This window comes from Amphiprion ocellaris, chromosome 1 (assembly GCF_022539595.1).
Source record: "Amphiprion ocellaris isolate individual 3 ecotype Okinawa chromosome 1, ASM2253959v1, whole genome shotgun sequence".
NCBI lineage: Eukaryota > Metazoa > Chordata > Actinopteri > Pomacentridae > Amphiprion > Amphiprion ocellaris.
Window position 1 is genome coordinate 33,472,721 of NC_072766.1, and position 21,189 is coordinate 33,493,909.

The following is a 21,189-nucleotide window of genomic DNA, read 5'->3' on the forward strand; positions in this document are numbered from 1 at the left end:
GAGCCATTACCAAAGCAAATAGAAGCTTGACTTGTGTTCAACTAGGCAGTTACCAAAAATCTGTTGGTATGATAAAAGAAACTAAGCTTGTTGGAGAGAGAGAGGAATGGAGAAGTAGTTGTAACTGCAGCATAAAAAATTCTGATGTGGTAATGGTGCTTCCGCTCTGTCGGAAAAGAGTACCCAGAATCAATCCACTTTGCATTTAAAGTGAAGGCTTTTTATTGCTGTTAACATGATGGTGTCTGCCTGCAGGTCTGTGTGGGAACTTCAACAGCAACCAAGCAGACGACTTTCTTAAGCTGAGTGGTGTTACAGATGCCACAGCAGCTGGTTTCGCCAACAGCTGGAAGACACATGCTGGTTGCCCTGATGTTAAGAGCAGCTTTAAGAATCCCTGCAGTCTCAGTGTGGATAATGGTGGGTGTGACTCATTTGGATTCTCTGTTATCATGGTTCCTCAGAATGACTGATGTCCTTATTATGTGTCAATGATAGAAAACTATGCCCAGCACTGGTGCTCCATGTTGACTGACCCGCAGGGAGTGTTTGCCTCCTGTCACTCTGAAATCAGCCCTGACTCCTATAAAGAGGCAAGTGTCACAGCTTAAGACAAAATAAGATAAGATACACATAATGAAATTTTGCACATTGAAATGAGATATTACACATTAAACTGAAATATTGCACATGATACTTAAACTGATTTTGTAAATACTATTGAGAAAAATAACATTGCAAATGATGTTGATAATGATTGATATTATTGTTCAGATGTAAGTGTCCAGTGTTTCAGCTGGGTTCAGAAAAGTGGAGGAGTTCTCAGTCTGATGGCTATTTGTTCATATTTCTGTCAGCTGCACCTGACAGGAATCCAGACATATGACAGGACGCAGTCATACTTCTGTTTATTTGGTCTTTTCACAGAATTGCATGTATGACAGCTGTAACTGTGAAAAAAGTGAGGACTTCATGTGTGCTGCAGTCTCCTCCTACATCCACGCCTGTGCAGCTGCAGGAATACAGATCAGTGACTGGAGAAAGGTCATTTGTGGTAAGTAGTGAGGAATAATGAATCAGGACAGTGTTATGCCACTGACTTGGAGGACTGTACCAGTAAAGAGTGTACCTGCACACATGTAAAATGTCATTTCAATCAAGCAGAAAAGCAGATACAAAAGTGGCAAAAGTATTTGCACTCTTACAACACATTAAAGCAAAAGCATAACGCTCTTCTTGAAAAGTTTTATGTTCAAAAGCTTTTTTTTAAAATTTTTTTCATCAAACCTTTGTGTGTCTTTGGTTTACCATGTAATAACATAAAGAAGCAATGAAAAGAGCTGAACTATTGTTCTAAGACAGCCTGAACAAAATTATTGACTGTTGATCCTAAAAGTGGTGATAAATAAATAACCTATAGTGATATTTGAAGCAGACCATAATCTTCATTTAGTACCACAGGTGTTTTTATGCCTGTATTCTATCATTCAGCCCATTTAAATGATGAAAAGCTGCTCTCATTGGGCAATTTGGTATCATTGTGTGCAACATACTGAACAATAACAAGGGAAAGACAAGAATGGATTTAGTGGGGGACATAAGGAAGAAAGTAATTGCCAAGCATGGTCAAGCCGAAAGCTACAAGACCATCTCCAAACAGCCTCATGTTCCTGTCATTACGACTGCTCATATTATCAAAAGGTTTATGGTCCATGCGACCACAGCCCACCCCCCTGGACGTGGTTCCAAGAGGAAAACTAGTATCAGATTGAGTAGAAATCTAAAGAACAAAGGGGGAAGGAAAACGTCACAACACACACTAGCGGAACTTCTGATGTCTCTTAATGAAATTGACCTTTAACACATGTTGACAAGTCAAAATGCTTCTGCAAGAATTTTGCAGTTGCAACTGGGTTAAATCAGTCTCCATAAATTTGTTTACAATTCTACAATTTCATTTAGCAGATCATTTTTTCCAAAGCATTGCTTGGTTGAAGGATAAAGAGTTCTGAACATTAGATGTTGGCATGATTCACTCTTGTGCATCATTCAACCAGCATGTATATTCAAACAATAATGTTACATGTGAAACTGGAAAATCGGGATTAATTTATTGACTGATTCATTGAAATTATTTCAGTGCAGTCAAGCTAGAGGATTTCTCTGATCCTGTGCTTGTGCTTCCTCAGGAAAATATGCCAGTTCCTGTCCTAGCGGCATGGTCTACTCCTACAACATTACATCCAGCAGTCGCACATGCCGCTGCATCGGCAGCACAGATCTTAGCTGTCACTCCTTCCCACCCATCGATGGCTGTATCTGTGCAGAAGGAACCTATATGGATGACTCTGGGAAGTGTGTTCCATCTGAGGCTTGTCCCTGCTATAATGAAGGCTCAGCAGTTCCTGCTGGTCAGGTCATCAACAAGGAAGGAGTCATGTGGTATGAAAATAGTATATTTTCGGAGTTTTTTTAATTGTGTTTTTGCATAGGATTTATATGTGGTTTGGTAGGTTTTCTGTATTTTTTCTTCTAAACTGATTAAAATGACGTATCCACTGTAATCTATGGGGTCAAAGACATGGGAGACAGAAATGGTGTATGGATTTGGATTTTGGGCTTTTCAAATAACAACTTAGAATTTGCTGTTTGACCTTTGGTTTATGCTTAAATGATGTGTTGTGAGGTTATGTATGTGTCTCTATGTATTTTTTGTGTGTCTTCACTAGCACCTGTACGGAGGGCAGACTCAGCTGCATTGGAGAGTTCATTGCACAGCCATGTAAGTTACATAATACAGAATCACTGATAAGTGGCAGCATAAAAATGTTATATTATTTCACAACAGTGCCTTTATTTATTTACCTTTATTTATTTACCTTTATTTAACCAGGAAGTCCCACTGAGCTTAGAGATCTCTTTTACAAGGGAGACCTGGCCAAGTAGCAGTCATACAAAATTTAAAAAGTTACATACAACAGATACATGATACACGAACAATAAACAATAAAACAATAAAACAGATTGACTGCTATTCAAGGACAGTGATCTCTCAAGAAAAACATTGACAATGAGAGATTTTGCATTTGAAATGAAACACAGTGAAGCATGATACACTGAATCAAGTCTCTATAAGGTGGAGGAGGCTGCATGGCTAGACAGTAGACCACCATAATCAATCACAGATAGAAAGATGGTTTCCACAAGTTTTTTCCTTTGCAGCGAATGTGAAGCATGTTTTATTTTTAAAATTAAAGCAAATGTTCAATTTGAGTTTCGTAACTAAATTAGAGATATGTACATTATTTGACAGCTTTTCATCGATCCATATTCCCAAGTATTTATAGGAGGACAGTCTTTCAATCAATGTATCACCAGATGTAAAAATTCTTAGATTGTCACAGTTTTGTAAGTGTTTAATGGGCATTTAAAACCAATTTTAGATTCTTCAAAGCTTTCTGTAATAACTGAACTAGAGTCTGAAGGTCTTCTATTGCCTGTGCTGCAGAAGGAGCAGATGCATAGATGATTGTGTCATCTGCATACAAATACAAATTGGCTTGAATGTCTTGAACAAACAAGATGCAACATGAACTTTATACTCAAAACACAGACAAGAAAGATAAGAATTCATATTAAAACATAAATCTACCAAAAGTCCAGTTGAAATTAAATCTATACATATAAAATTTCCATCATAAGCAACTACACGTTCTCCTATTTATATTTAGAATTTAATGCGCTGGCATTACAAAAGAAAGTCATTTACAACATTTCATTCTGTAGAAAACACAACTGCAGTACAGGAGGACATAAATACCATCTTTTCTGAAGATAGACACAAACTCTTATGACACATTAAGTATATTTTTGGTTTTATTTTAGAATATGTACTTTACTTTTAGGCCCCCAAAGGTGGTGCTGTTTTCTTCAGGCTACAATGTTTACCACAGTTCTTGCTTAACAGGATGGCCTGGGGCATTAGACTATACTCTACACAGAGAGTGAAGAGAAAAAGTAAAAGAAAAGATGAACGAATTGCTGACTTTCCAACATAATTTCGATATATCACAAAATGATAAATCACAACATGTTTGTCATGCAAATGTCTTGTACAACCATGGTCCTCAGATTAGGTGCTCAATTCATTCAATTTATTTCCATGTCAAAGACAAGAAAGAAAAAAAATCTCTGTATTGTGTTACATTACACAGTGTTGTGTAAAATTAGTTACCAGGACTGATTTCAGAAATACAGTGAAGTAATTTTAGACGTGTCTGTTCTTAACAGCGTGTGCTCCACCAATGGTGTTCTTTAACTGCTCTGCTAATGGTCCAGCTGCAAAGGGAACTGAGTGTGAGAAGAGTTGCAGCACATTAGACATGGCCTGTGTGAGTCATCTTTTCCTTAAACATATAAGAAAACAAAGAAAGTAATAATCCTGACTCTGAGATTAAGTTAAATGTTTTCTGTTTGGTGTAGATATGAAACATACAGTGGTTTAAAGTAGGTTCTTATCTCCAGGTGAGCACAGGGTGTGTCTCTGGCTGTATGTGCGCATCTGGATTGGTATCTGATGGTAATGGGGGCTGCATCGAGCCAGGGAACTGTTCCTGTGTGCACAACGGTATCTCCTATCAGCCTGGAGAGACCACCAAAGTGGACTGTAACACCTGGTAGGTGAATCATGATTACAATGAAATACTATCAAGCCCCAACAATGTGCAGCATGCTTTGATATCATTTTCATCTCCATCTGTGACTTACACTCACTGGCCACTTTATTAGGTACACCTTGCTAGTAAAAGATTGGACCTCCTTTTGCCTTCAGAACTGCCTTAATTCTTCTTGGCATACTTTCAACAACTCTGAGGAAACATTCCTCAGAGATTTGGTCCATATTAACATGATAGCATCACGCAGTTGCTGCAGATTTGTCGACTGCACATCCATGATGCCAATCTCTCGTTCCACCGCATCCCCAAGGTTCTATTGGATAGAGATCTGGTGACTGTGGAGGACAGTGGAACACAGTGAACTCATTGTCATGTTCAAGACACTAGTTTAAGATGATTTGAGCTTTATGACATAGTGCATTATCCTGCTGGAAGTAGCATCAGAAGATGGGTCCACTGTGGTCATAAAGGGATGGACATTGTTAGCAACAATACTCGGGTAGGCAGTGGTGTTTAAATAATGCTCAGTTGGTACTAAGGGGCCCAAAGTGTGCCAAGAAAATATCCCTCACACAATTACACCACCAGCTGCAGCCTGAACCATTGATTCAGGGCAGGATGGATCCATACTTTCATGTTGTTTACACTAAATTCAGACCATCTGAATGTCGCAACTGAAATGGAGACTCATCAGACCAGACAATGTTTTTCCAGTCTTCTATTGTCCAGTTTTGGAGAGCCTGTGTGAATTGTAGCCTCAGTTTCCTGTTCTTAGCTGACAGGAGTGGCACCCGGTGTGGTCTTCTGCTGCTGTAGCCCATCTTCATCGAGGTTGGACGTGTCGTGCGTTCAGAGATGGTATTCTGCATTCCTTGGCTGTAACCAGTGGTTATTTGAGTTACTGTTGCCTTTCTGTCATCTCCAACCAGTCTGCCCATTCTCCTCTGACCTCTCACATCAGCAAGGGATATTGGTCCACACAACTGCTGCTCACTGGATATTTTCTCTTTTTCGGACCATTCTCTGTAAACCATAGAGGTGGTTGTGCGTGAAAATCCCAGTAGATTAGCAATTTTTGAAATACTCAGACCAGCCTGTATGGCAGCAACAACCATGCCACGTTCAAAGTCACTTAAATCCCCTCTCTTCCCCATTCTGATGCTCGGTTTGAACTTCATGAAGTTGTCTTGACCACATCTACATGCATAAATACACTGAGTTGCAACCATGTGATTGACTGATTAGCTGTTTGTGTTAACAAGCAATTGAACAGGTGTACCTAATTAAGTGGTAGGTGAGTGTATATGTGCAAAGGAAAAGAAGTGTCTTTTATTGAGAACCTGATGCCATCTAATCATTTGCATTCCCAGCACTTGTAATGGCAGGACGTGGCAATGCACCACCAACCAATGTGATGGAACCTGCTACGTCTATGGTGATGGACACTACATGACTTTTGATCAGAATCGCTTCACTTTTGATGGCAGTTGTGAATACATTCTCACTCAGGTATGAATGCACATGAAAACAGTGACTGGAGATTCCAGTGAAACTGATGTGCATTTCCAAGCACAAGTTTTTGGATTGAGGAATGCACATATCATTTCACTAAGATACTTGTGTTAAAGACCTGACCACTGACAGCATGTGGTTATATGTTCTGATTTTACAGACACATTAGTGCTGTTTGAGGAAGCTCTCAAAGAATCTAAGCAGTAATTAGAATGTAACCTCCAAAATAAACACATATATAAACATTAAATCTTGGCTAAGAAATGAAATACCAAATAAGGAGGAAGCTGGGGTGGTGGAGAGAGCTTGGGATATTGCAGGTCAGAACAGAACTAAACCGACCAATTATCAGGCAGTAAATGTTATAAAATGACTCATGCACAATTTACACCAGGCAGCAACTCACACTGGGTAGTTAAAAGCACCATGCCTGGCACATGTTTTTTGACTGAAATTTTGGTAGGATTTTTTTGTACAAAAACTCAATCACATGAGCAAAGACCTGAAAGCAGAGGTTCTGCTAGCATGCAGAGTCCATCTGAGTGCAAGGAAAAGGGTTTAAACTGGAGTACAGGTAGACTGTGCAAGTGAAACTATTAATTAGCGTAGAAATACAGTTTTGAGCACAGCAGAGCAAATCTATGAGTAAGCAGGGACTATCTTAGTGTGAGTGTTTTGAGGGGAAGCATTACAATTATTGATGTAAAATTAGGATTTTATGCTCTCAAACTGAAAGACTATTGTCTTGAATAAGGATGAAAAAAATAAATGCAGAAGAGTTGAGAAAAATGTCTCCATAGATCACGTGTCTGTTATCTGTATCTGTCATTTTGTATGAATACTATCAAACAAATTATGATAATATCTGGTAAAATAGTTTATGTAATAGCTTAATGGTAGTAAAGTTATTGTATTGTATTGTATTGTATTGTATTGTAAAACATGTAAACTAGAGAACCAACCAGTCAACAGTCAAGCAGAGCTACTAATATTGATTTTTGTGTGTATCCTTCTCAGGACTACTGCGGCAGTGCTCAGAGTAATGGAACGTTCAGAGTGATCACAGAGAATGTTCCATGTGGAACCACAGGAACCACATGCTCCAAGACCATCAAAATCTTCCTCCGGGTAAACAGTCCCATTAAAACCTGATCTTGAAATTCTAAGCCAAAGACAACGGAGTTTGGTTTGGATACTTCAGGGTGTTTTGCCTTCTATCCACAAGGTCTTTTTTTTAATCTTAACTTGTTTTTTTTTTTTTTTTTTTTTTTTTTTTTAACACCAAAACTGGAAAAGAATAATGCCAATGTGCAGACCCAAATGACTGCAGTGTCACAAAAGAATGGAATACAAGTAAATAGAGGAGCTCCTTGCATTTGCATAAAGTGAAGTTTGTGGACTAATTGTGGACAGTGATTTCATGACTCCAGTGATATTTTCTGAGAGGTTTCTAAGAATTGGAGTGCAGAATTATTTGTATTCACGACTGATTGTTGACTAACGCTCAGTGTCTGGGTTTTTTTTTGTTTAGAATGCAGAACTCATTCTGACAGACGGAAGCTATCAGCTACTTTCAAGTGGAGCTGCAGAAGCTGCTCCATTTCAGTACAGCACTATGGGCAATTACTTGGTAGTTGAAGCAAACAACGGTCTCATTCTCATGTGGGACAAAAAAACCACCTTGTTCATCAAGCTCAGCCCAAAATATAAGGTAATAATTTAATATGTGACAGAATGTGTTGCTTTTAACATAACTACAGTTGATTTGTTCAGACAACAGACTAAGGAGCTTTACTTTTTCAGGGTCATGTATGCGGCCTGTGTGGCAACTATGATGGCAGTGCAAATAATGACCTTACTACAAGATCCAATGCAGTGGTTGTCAACCCCCTGGTATTTGGGAACAGCTGGAAGGATTTATCAAGCTGCCCCAATGCTCAGAATATCACCAGCCCCTGCACCAGCAACCCATACAGACAGTCATGGGCTCAGAAACAATGCAGCATCATACAGAGTGACGTCTTCTCCGCCTGCCACTCAAGTGTAGGTTCTTGTCAAAGTCAAGTTTGTTGTTGTATTGTTCTTGTGTTTTCACCTTGGAGCCAGTAGGGCCTATTACTGGCAATGTTAAATCAAAGGTTGCTTCCCATCAAAATCCTTTCTACCTTAAAGATGAGTGTGGTAAATTTTGCTTTAATCCCTTGCAAATTATTCACTGGGTCATAACTTCCACTTGTAGATGACATCAAAAATGTTTTTCAGACCATGTAAAACTATGCATGAGCTTTCCTTTTACAGCTTCAGGCCAAAAGATACATTTTGTCATGACGACATCATATAACCAAGATTGTAATGACACATGCTCTCACATGCACACAGCTCAGTTTTTGCTTCATGAGTTGTCATCATTCATGGACACCTTCACACATTTGCTGGCATATACAATGTGGACAATCTTTACTCAAAAAATCAAATCCCCACCAACCCTTAAAAGTAAATGATTTAAAAAGCTCTATTTTTTAGCATTTCAGGATGGAGTGGCAGATCATTGCAGTACAAATGTGGATGTAGACAGCACTTAAAATTTCCATAGAAGAATACTTTATTTAAAATCTAGAAGGAACAAAATTTTGTCAACATTTGGAGTTTGATATTAAGTGAAGTCACATAGATCCCTTCGCTATTGGGCTTTAACGATTCAACTCTAAGTCTACCCCTAAAGAATTCAGTTGAAGGCCATTTTGCAGTTAATCCAATTCTTTATTAAAAGTACCCTAAGGTTAGTGTGCCTGTAGGGGATACCTAAGTATTAAGTAGCCACTAAATTGTGTACTATAGAGATGAAAATATGAGATTGTTAGGAAGCTTTAACCGTGGAGATTTTTAGATGAATATCACAATTAATTGTTTCTTCTTGCTTGTAAGTCCATCCAAGCCTTTGATATAGAAACAATAAAAATGCAAGATTTGTCATTAGTCATAAAGCATAATGCACTTTGACAGAGTGTTACTGTTTGAGTAATGATGGGTACACAATACCTTCATAGGCAATTATACTCATTATAGCTGAGGGTTTTTTTTCTATTTTTGCTTTTGCATCGTTCAGTCTCTAACAATGTGAGTGTTCCATTAACTGTGTACTCTACTAAAATCTTACTTTGTAATTTGTAATTATTGCTCTCAGATAAATACAATAGAGTACCAACTGCAATATTTGCACCTGTGATTTAGTGAAATAGAAGCAGAAATGCAGCAGTGCCTTTCGTTTGTGCAGAATTTTGTGGTATGAAATTGCATTTGCATGCTTGTTTATCTTATTAATGTATCCTCACACACTTGTCTGCAGGTGGATCCTGTTCCATACTACGACGCATGTGTATTTGACTCATGTGCTTGTGACACTGGTGGAGACTGTGAGTGTTTCTGCACTGCTGTGGCTGCTTACGCTGAATCCTGTAATCAAGCTGGCGTCTGTGTACAATGGAGAACCCCTAACATCTGCCGTGAGTAACCAGGATGCCAAACGCCTTGTTGAAAAACCATAATCAGCATACACTTCATTCCATTTGTGGTAGTTATATTTAGCAGTATGACTCCATTCTGGGACCCTCAACCTCATCACTGACTAGAGATTGGATAGGCTTGGCAGCACATCACAGTTTGGACTAGAAATGTGACATGTTATGTCTCTACTGGTCACATTTCCATGTGGTTCATAGTTCCTGTTCCCCAACCTTTCCTCCTCCTGATGTTGCTGGGGTCATGAACTACTCTTGTTAATTAACTTTTGAACTCTGAATCAGTTGCCGTGACACAAGAGAAATAAAAACTATGAGCTATTTTTTCCAGAAATGCGATGCCAGTCTGGAAGCACTTTAAAATCAAAAAGATTGCCTTGATCTTTCTAAAAGCAAACAGTAACATTTCTCTTCTACAGTCTCCACTAGCTTGTAAGATATGGACCCATGACCCAATAAAGTCTAATCACAGCAGCCCGAGTTCTTCCTCGGTCTTGTATGCTTCTCTCACTTTAAATTATTTAGATAATTATTATACATATCAATACTATAATGTTAACTATCAGCGTACGTATATAAAAGCTGATATATTATCATGATTGTAGCATAATTGAATGTGAGATATACTATTCATTTTAATTAAGTGGTGGTGTACGGGTTATAGAAATGAAATGCTTAAACTACCAACTAAACGTGTTGTATTATTGATCTGCAGCTGTCTTCTGTGATTATTACAATCCCCCTGACGAATGTGAGTGGCACTACATGCCATGTGGCTCTCCATGTATGAAAACCTGCAGAAACCCCTCAAGCAACTGTTCAACACAAATACCTCCTCTCGAAGGTACAAGATAAGCTTTTTATAATTTTTTGCATTAGCTGTATTTTTACTGTTGTGTTATCAAAAAGTCACTCAATAGCATCAGATATACAACCACTATGCTAACACCAAAAAGTGGAATCCATGATTTTAACAATCTCTCTCAATGTTAACCATTTGTTTTTAATCAGGTTGCTATCCGAAATGTCCTCCTGCTGTGCCATACTTTGATGAGGATACAATGACATGTGTTTCAAAAGAACAGTGCGGCTGTTACAATACAGAGGGGATACATTACAATAACGGTGACAAAGTACCAGCAACTGAGAACTGTTATACATGGTGAGTTATGTACATACTATATGAGCAATTAAGGCAAAATAGCTTAGTGACAGGTTTAAATGAAATGAACAAGATCAAAGTTGACAACATATTTAATTTCTTTTCCCTTTAAGTGTGTGCAATTCAACGACGCTCCAGTGTCATTATGATGCAGAAGGTATGCAAACAATTTGAGAGATTGTGAGCTGTTAAAATACACACATACACACACACACACACACACACACACACACACACACGCATACATACATACATACATACATACATATAAACATACATACATACACATGCATGCACTATCGTTCAAAAGTTTGGGTCACCCAGGCAATTTCATGCTTTCCATGAAAACTCACACTTTTATTCATGTGCGAACATAACTGCACAAGGGTTCTCTGTTCATCAATTAGCCTTTCAACACCATCAGCTAACACAATGTACCATTAGAACACAGGAGTGATGGTTGCTGGAAATGGGCCTGTGTACTGCTACGTGAATATTCCATTAGAAATCAGCCGTTTCCAGCTAGAATAGTCGTTTGCCACATTAACAATGTCTACACTGTATTTCTGATTCATTTAATGTTACCTTCACTGAAAAAAACTGCTTTACTTTCAAAAATAAGGACATTTCTAAATGACCTCAAACATTTGAACGGTAGTGTACATTCGTACATACATATATACATGCACACACGCACACACACACACACACACACACACACACACACACACACACACACACACACACACACATGCACACACACACACACACACACACACACACATATATACCTACATGCATGTCAGTATTGGATTATGGATATATCTCCTTTCCTTACAGCCTGCATTTGTACATATAATGGAAAGAAATATCCGACTGGCAGTACGCTCGACAATATGACAGATGGAAATGGTAACTGCATCACAGCAGTGTGTGGGATTAATGGTACCATTATCAAACTGCCATACTCATGCACAACAACAACAGTGACAACAAGGATTACCACTCAGCCAACTACAACAACTACTATAACCGCAACACCTACTACAACAACTACTCAGCCACCGACCACAACTACTATAACCACAACACCTACTACAACTCAGCCACCTACAACAACTGCTACAACCACAACACCTACAACAACAACTCAGCCACCTACAACAACTCCTACAACCACAACACCTACTACAACGGAAACTACAAGTACAACTCAGCCACCTACAACAACTTCTACAACCACAACACCTACAACAACAATGACAACTCAGCCAACTACAACTTGCCCTGGAGGACATAACGTTGTATGTGATTGGTCAGATTGGATCAATCTGGGAAGTCCTACACCAGGACCTGATGGTGGACAAAATGACACCATCCAGAATATAATCTCTGCGGGTTATCATATTTGCTCATCTCCAGAAGAAGTCCAATGCAGAGCAGCTCTTTACCCAGAACTTTCCATGTCACAGGTGGGACAAGCTGTGACTTGCAATAAAGATGTGGGTCTCGTATGCATCAACAAACAGCAAGGGCTTAATCAAGAGTGTTTTGATTATGAGATTAAATTCAAATGCTGTGGGTGTCCTACAACTTCATCTACCACAGTTACAACTACAACTCCTACAACCACAACACCTACTACAACTGAACCTATAACTACAACTCATCTGCCTACAACTGCTACAACTACAACACCTACAACAACAACAACTCAGCCACCTACAACAACTGCTACAACCACACCTACTACAACTGAAACTACAAGTACAACTCAGCCACCTACAACAACTCCTACAACCACAACACCTACTACAACTGAAACTAAAAGTACAACTCATCTGCCTACAACAACTTCTACAACCACAACACCTACAACAATGACAACTCAGCCAACTACAACTTGCCCTGGAGGACATAACGTTGTATGTGATTGGTCAGATTGGATCAATCTGGGAAGTCCTACACCAGGACCTGATGGTGGACAAAATGACACCATCCAGAATATAATCTCTGCGGGTTATCATATTTGCTCATCTCCAGAAGAAGTCCAATGCAGAGCAGCTCTTTACCCAGAACTTTCCATGTCACAGGTGGGACAAGCTGTGACTTGCAATAAAGATGTGGGTCTCATATGCATCAACAAACAGCAAGGGCTTAATCAAGAATGTTTTGATTATGAGGTTAAATTCAAATGCTGTGGGTGTCCTACACCTACAACTTCAACTACCACAGTTACAACTTTGACTTCATTTCCTACAAGCACAACAGTTTCAACGACAACACAAACAACTGTCACTAAGTCACCTACAACCACAACACCTCCAACTACAACTGAAACACCTTGTCAGGAAACATCATGCTATTGGTCAGAATGGATAAATGCAGACTACCCTGAATATGGACCTCTAGGTGGAGACAATGAAACTATCAAATACATTATAAAGAAAGGATATGACATCTGTGATAATCCAATAGAAGTAGAATGTCAGGCAGTGCACTATCCAGGGATGCCATTAGATAAATTGGGACAAAAAGTAACATGTAATAATCAAGTGGGTCTCCTGTGTGAGAACAGCCTACAGCATCCTCCCATATGTTTAAATTATGAAATTAAGGTAAAGTGTTGCAAGACAAAGCAGTGCAGCACGACAAATGAACATACAACCACAGCTTTGAAACACATAACAACGACACAGGCTACACCTACTACAACAACAACTCAGCTGCCTACAACAACTGCTATAACTACAACACCTACAACTACAACAACAACTCAGCCGCCTACAACAACTGCTACAACCACAACACCTACTACAACTGAAACAACAACAACAACTCAGCCGCCTACAACAACTTCTACAACCACAACACCTACAACAACGACAACTCAGCCAACTACAACTTGCCCGGGAGGACATGATGTCGTATGTGATTGGTCAAACTGGATCAATCTGGGAAGTCCTACACCAGGACCTGATGGTGGACAAAATGACACCATCCAGAATATAATCTCTGCGGGTTATCATATTTGCTCATCTCCAGAAGAAGTCCAATGCAGAGCAGCTCTTTACCCAGAACTTTCCATGTCACAGGTGGGACAAGCTGTGACTTGCAATAAAGATGTGGGTCTCGTATGCATCAACAAACAGCAAGGGCTTAATCAAGAGTGTTTTGATTATGAGATTAAATTCAAATGCTGTGGGTGTCCTACAACGTCATCTACCACAGTTACAACTACAACGCTGACAACCACAACACCTACTACAACTGAACCTACAAGTACAACTCATCTACCTACAACAACTGCTACAACCACAACACCTACAACAACAACAACTCAGCCACCTTCAACAACTCCTACAACCACAACACCTACTACAACTGAAACTATAAGTACAACTCAGCCACCTACAACAACTGCTACAACTACAACACCTACAACCACAATGACAACTCAGCCAACTACAACTTGCCCTGGAGGACATGATGCTGTATGTGATTGGTCAGATTGGATCAATCTGGGAAGTCCTACACCGGGACCTGATGGTGGACAAAATGACACCATCCAGAATATAATCTCTGCTGGTTATCATATTTGCTCATCTCCAATAGAAGTCCAATGCAGAGCAGCTCTTTACCCAGAACTTTCCATGTCACAGTTGGGACAAGCTGTGACTTGCAATAAAGATGTGGGTCTCGTATGCATCAACAAACAGCAAGGGCTTAATCAAGAGTGTTTTGATTATGAGATTAAATTCAAATGCTGTGGGTGTCCTAGAACTTCGTCTACCACAGTTACAACTACAACTCATGTACCTACAACAACTCCTACAACCACAACACCTACTACAACTGAACCTACAAGTACAACTCGTCTACCTACAACAACTGCTACAACCACAACACCTACTACAACTGAAACTACAAGTACAACTCAGCCACCTACAACAACTGCTACAACCACAACACCTACAACAACAATGACAACTCAGCCAACTACAACTTGCCCTGGAGGACATAACGTTGTATGTGATTGGTCAGATTGGATCAATCTGGGAAGTCCTACACCAGGACCTGATGGTGGACAAAATGACACCATCCAGAATATAATCTCTGCTGGTTATCGTATTTGCTCATCTCCAGAAGAAGTCCAATGCAGAGCAGCTCTTTACCCAGAACTTTCCATGTCACAGTTGGGACAAGCTGTGACTTGCAATAAAGATGTGGGTCTCATATGCATCAACAAACAGCAAGGGCTTAATCAAGAATGTTTTGATTATGAGATTAAATTCAAATGCTGTGGGTGTCCTAGAACTTCATCTACCACAGTTACAACTACAACTCACGTACCTACAACTACTCCTACAACCACAACACCTACTACAACTGAACCTACAAGTACAACTCATCTGCCTACAACAACTGCTACAACCACAACACCTACAACTACAACAACTCAGCCACCTACAACAACTGCTACAACTACAACACCTACAACTACAACAACTCAGCCGCCTACAACAACTGCTACAACTACAACACCTACAACAACACCAACTGAGCCAGTTACAACAACTTCTACAACCACAACACCTACAACAACAACAACTCAGCCACCTTCAACAACTGCTACAACTACACGACCTACAACAACAATGACAGCTCAGCCAACTACAATTTGCCCTGGAGGACATGATGTCGTATGTGATTGGTCAAACTGGATCAATCTGGGAAGTCCTACACCAGGACCTGATGGGGGACAAAATGACACCATCCAGAATATAATCTCTGCTGGTTATCATATTTGCTCATCTCCAGAAGAAGTCCAATGCAGAGCAGCTCTTTACCCAGAACTTTCCATGTCACAGTTGGGACAAGCAGTGACTTGCAATAAAGATGTGGGTCTCATATGCATCAACAAACAGCAAGGGCTTAATCAAGAATGTTTTGATTATGAGATTAAATTCAAATGCTGTGGGTGTCCTAGAACTTCATCTACCACAGTTACAACTACAACTCACGTACCTACAACTACTCCTACAACCACAACACCTACTACAACTGAAACTACAAGTACAACTCAGCCACCTACAACAACTCCTACAACCACAACACCTACTACAACTGAAACTAAAAGTACAACTCATCTGCCTACAACAACTTCTACAACCACAACACCTACAACAATGACAACTCAGCCAACTACAACTTGCCCTGGAGGACATAACGTTGTATGTGATTGGTCAGATTGGATCAATCTGGGAAGTCCTACACCAGGACCTGATGGTGGACAAAATGACACCATCCAGAATATAATCTCTGCGGGTTATCATATTTGCTCATCTCCAGAAGAAGTCCAATGCAGAGCAGCTCTTTACCCAGAACTTTCCATGTCACAGTTGGGACAAGCTGTGACTTGCAATAAAGATGTGGGTCTCATATGCATCAACAAACAGCAAGGGCTTAATCAAGAATGTTTTGATTATGAGATTAAATTCAAATGCTGTGGGTGTCCTAGAACTTCATCTACCACAGTTACAACTACAACTCACGTACCTACAACTACTCCTATAACCACAACACCTACTACAACTGAACCTACAAGTACAACTCATCTGCCTACAATGAGATTAAATTCAAATGCTGTGGGTGTCCTACAACGTCATCTACCACAGTTACAACTACAACGCTGACAACCACAACACCTACTACAACTGAACCTACAAGTACAACTCATCTACCTACAACAACTGCTACAACCACAACACCTACAACAACAACAACTCAGCCACCTTCAACAACTCCTACAACCACAACACCTACTACAACTGAAACTATAAGTACAACTCAGCCACCTACAACAACTGCTACAACTACAACACCTACAACCACAATGACAACTCAGCCAACTACAACTTGCCCTGGAGGACATGATGCTGTATGTGATTGGTCAGATTGGATCAATCTGGGAAGTCCTACACCGGGACCTGATGGTGGACAAAATGACACCATCCAGAATATAATCTCTGCTGGTTATCATATTTGCTCATCTCCAATAGAAGTCCAATGCAGAGCAGCTCTTTACCCAGAACTTTCCATGTCACAGTTGGGACAAGCTGTGACTTGCAATAAAGATGTGGGTCTCGTATGCATCAACAAACAGCAAGGGCTTAATCAAGAGTGTTTTGATTATGAGATTAAATTCAAATGCTGTGGGTGTCCTAGAACTTCGTCTACCACAGTTACAACTACAACTCATGTACCTACAACAACTCCTACAACCACAACACCTACTACAACTGAACCTACAAGTACAACTCGTCTACCTACAACAACTGCTACAACCACAACACCTACTACAACTGAAACTACAAGTACAACTCAGCCACCTACAACAACTGCTACAACCACAACACCTACAACAACAATGACAACTCAGCCAACTACAACTTGCCCTGGAGGACATAACGTTGTATGTGATTGGTCAGATTGGATCAATCTGGGAAGTCCTACACCAGGACCTGATGGTGGACAAAATGACACCATCCAGAATATAATCTCTGCTGGTTATCGTATTTGCTCATCTCCAGAAGAAGTCCAATGCAGAGCAGCTCTTTACCCAGAACTTTCCATGTCACAGTTGGGACAAGCTGTGACTTGCAATAAAGATGTGGGTCTCATATGCATCAACAAACAGCAAGGGCTTAATCAAGAATGTTTTGATTATGAGATTAAATTCAAATGCTGTGGGTGTCCTAGAACTTCATCTACCACAGTTACAACTACAACTCACGTACCTACAACTACTCCTACAACCACAACACCTACTACAACTGAACCTACAAGTACAACTCATCTGCCTACAACAACTGCTACAACCACAACACCTACAACTACAACAACTCAGCCACCTACAACAACTGCTACAACTACAACACCTACAACTACAACAACTCAGCCGCCTACAACAACTGCTACAACTACAACACCTACAACAACACCAACTGAGCCAGTTACAACAACTTCTACAACCACAACACCTACAACAACAACAACTCAGCCACCTTCAACAACTGCTACAACTACACGACCTACAACAACAATGACAGCTCAGCCAACTACAATTTGCCCTGGAGGACATGATGTAGTATGTGATTGGTCAAACTGGATCAATCTGGGAAGTCCTACACCAGGACCTGATGGGGGACAAAATGACACCATCCAGAATATAATCTCTGCTGGTTATCATATTTGCTCATCTCCAGAAGAAGTCCAATGCAGAGCAGCTCTTTACCCAGAACTTTCCATGTCACAGTTGGGACAAGCAGTGACTTGCAATAAAGATGTGGGTCTCATATGCATCAACAAACAGCAAGGGCTTAATCAAGAATGTTTTGATTATGAGATTAAATTCAAATGCTGTGGGTGTCCTAGAACTTCATCTACCACAGTTACAACTACAACTCACGTACCTACAACTACTCCTACAACCACAACACCTACTACAACTGAAACTACAAGTACAACTCAGCCACCTACAACAACTCCTACAACCACAACACCTACTACAACTGAAACTAAAAGTACAACTCATCTGCCTACAACAACTTCTACAACCACAACACCTACAACAATGACAACTCAGCCAACTACAACTTGCCCTGGAGGACATAACGTTGTATGTGATTGGTCAGATTGGATCAATCTGGGAAGTCCTACACCAGGACCTGATGGTGGACAAAATGACACCATCCAGAATATAATCTCTGCGGGTTATCATATTTGCTCATCTCCAGAAGAAGTCCAATGCAGAGCAGCTCTTTACCCAGAACTTTCCATGTCACAGTTGGGACAAGCTGTGACTTGCAATAAAGATGTGGGTCTCATATGCATCAACAAACAGCAAGGGCTTAATCAAGAATGTTTTGATTATGAGATTAAATTCAAATGCTGTGGGTGTCCTAGAACTTCATCTACCACAGTTACAACTACAACTCACGTACCTACAACTACTCCTATAACCACAACACCTACTACAACTGAACCTACAAGTACAACTCATCTGCCTACAACAACTGCTACAACCACAACACCTACAACTACAACAACTCAGCCACCTACAACAACTGCTTCAACTACAACACCTACAACAACACCAACTGAGCCAGTTACAACAACTTCTACAACCACAACACCTACAACAACAACAACTCAGCCACCTTCAACAACTGCTACAACTACACGACCTACAACAACAATGACAGCTCAGCCAACTACAATTTGCCCTGGAGGACATGACGTCGTATGTGATTGGTCAAACTGGATCAATCTGGGAAGTCCTACACCAGGACCTGATGGTGGACAAAATGACACCATCCAGAATATAATCTCTGCTGGTTATCATATTTGCTCATCTCCAGAAGAAGTCCAATGCAGAGCAGTTCTTTACCCAGAACTTTCCATGTCACAGGTGGGACAAGCTGTGATTTGCAATAAAGATGTGGGTCTCGTATGCATCAACAAACAGCAAGGGCTTAATCAAGAATGTTTTGATTATGAGATTAAATTCAAATGCTGTGGGTGTCCTACAACTTCATCTACCACAGTTACAACTACAACTCCGACAACCACAACACCTACTACAATTGAACCTACAAGTACAACTCATCTACCTACAACTGCTACAACCACAACACCTACAACAACTACAACTCAGCCACCTACAACAACTGCTACAACTACAACACCTACAACAACAACAACAACTGAGCCAGTTACAACAACTGCTACAACTACAACACCTACAACAACAATGACAACTCAGCCAACTACAACTTGCCCTGGAGGACATGATGTCGTATGTGATTGGTCAAATTGGATCAATCTGGGAAGTCCTACACCAGGACCTGATGGTGGACAAAATGACACCATCCAGAATATAATCTCTGCTGGTTATCGTATTTGCTCATCTCCAGAAGAAGTCCAATGCAGAGCAGCTCTTTACCCAGAACTTTCCATGTCACAGTTGGGACAAGCTGTGACTTGCAATAAAGATGTGGGTCTCATATGCATCAACAAACAGCAAGGGCTTAATCAAGAATGTTTTGATTATGAGATTAAATTCAAATGCTGTGGGTGTCCTAGAACTTCATCTACCACAGTTACAACTACAACTCACATACCTACAACTACTCCTACAACCACAACACCTACTACAACTGAACCTACAAGTACAACTCATCTGCCTACAACAACTGCTACAACCACAACACCTACAACTACAACAACTCAGCCACCTACAACAACTGCTTCAACTACAACACCTACAACAACACCAACTGAGCCAGTTACAACAACTTCTACAACCACAACACCTACAACAACAACAACTCAGCCACCTTCAACAACTGCTACAACTACACGACCTACAACAACAATGACAGCTCAGCCAACTACAATTTGCCCTGGAGGACATGATGTCGTATGTGATTGGTCAAACTGGATCAATCTGGGAAGTCCTACACCAGGACCTGATGGTGGACAAAATGACACCATCCAGAATATAATCTCTGCTGGTTATCATATTTGCTCATCTCCAGAAGAAGTCCAATGCAGAGCAGTTCTTTACCCAGAACTTTCCATGTCACAGGTGGGACAAGCTGTGATTTGCAATAAAGATGTGGGTCTCGTATGCATCAACAAACAGCAAGGGCTTCAGCAGAAGTGTTTTGATTATGAGATTAGATTTAAATGCTGTGGGTGTCCTACAACTCATGTACCTACAACAACTCCTACAACCACAACACCTAGTACAACTGAAACTACAACTACAACTCATCTGCCTTCAACAACAACTGCTATATCATCTACAAATCCAGCTACCACATCTGAGTTAAATCCAGTGACAGGGGGAACCTCTACACCAGTCACTAAGCCTCTTATCTGCCATTGCCTTCACAATGGTACAACCTTCCATCCAGGTAAGTACGGATGAATGCTTTTTGACAATTATTAACTTTTGGTTGCATTGCAGTCTTTAAGGGCATCACTAATACCAGCAACACCCTCACATGATCTGAAGTAACAAATATTGATCATAACAAGTAAAGAGAAAATATCAATATTTCAGAGTAGTTATTATATTATCTCCTTTTTCATTATACACATGCAATAACCTTGTATCTTCTTTATCTCATTAAGAGTAATGTCCCCATTGTTAATTGTGTGAAAACATTGGACCCTTTTACACCAAACTATTCTTATTTCAACAGATGCATTTTAGATTTTTCAATATAATACTAGAAAAAGTGAGAAAATA

General features: G+C 40.1%; 1 protein-coding gene across 1 annotated transcript in view; it reads left to right on the forward strand.

Annotated features, from left to right (window-relative positions):
• The window catches only part of LOC111586420 (mucin-5AC-like), a 48,348-nt gene that overhangs the window by 9,250 nt on the left and 17,909 nt on the right, over positions 1-21,189 (forward strand). The window contains exons 14-30 of the mRNA XM_055011447.1: positions 256-420; positions 499-593; positions 928-1,054; positions 2,190-2,442; positions 2,730-2,782; positions 4,291-4,391; positions 4,525-4,676; positions 6,047-6,185; positions 7,206-7,316; positions 7,720-7,899; positions 7,992-8,231; positions 9,535-9,691; positions 10,422-10,550; positions 10,718-10,868; positions 10,982-11,025; positions 11,709-16,490; positions 16,613-20,851. Coding sequence (XP_054867422.1) covers positions 256-420; positions 499-593; positions 928-1,054; positions 2,190-2,442; positions 2,730-2,782; positions 4,291-4,391; positions 4,525-4,676; positions 6,047-6,185; positions 7,206-7,316; positions 7,720-7,899; positions 7,992-8,231; positions 9,535-9,691; positions 10,422-10,550; positions 10,718-10,868; positions 10,982-11,025; positions 11,709-16,490; positions 16,613-20,851 — 11,118 coding nt within the window. The remainder of the gene's footprint in view (positions 1-255; positions 421-498; positions 594-927; positions 1,055-2,189; positions 2,443-2,729; positions 2,783-4,290; positions 4,392-4,524; positions 4,677-6,046; positions 6,186-7,205; positions 7,317-7,719; positions 7,900-7,991; positions 8,232-9,534; positions 9,692-10,421; positions 10,551-10,717; positions 10,869-10,981; positions 11,026-11,708; positions 16,491-16,612; positions 20,852-21,189) is intronic.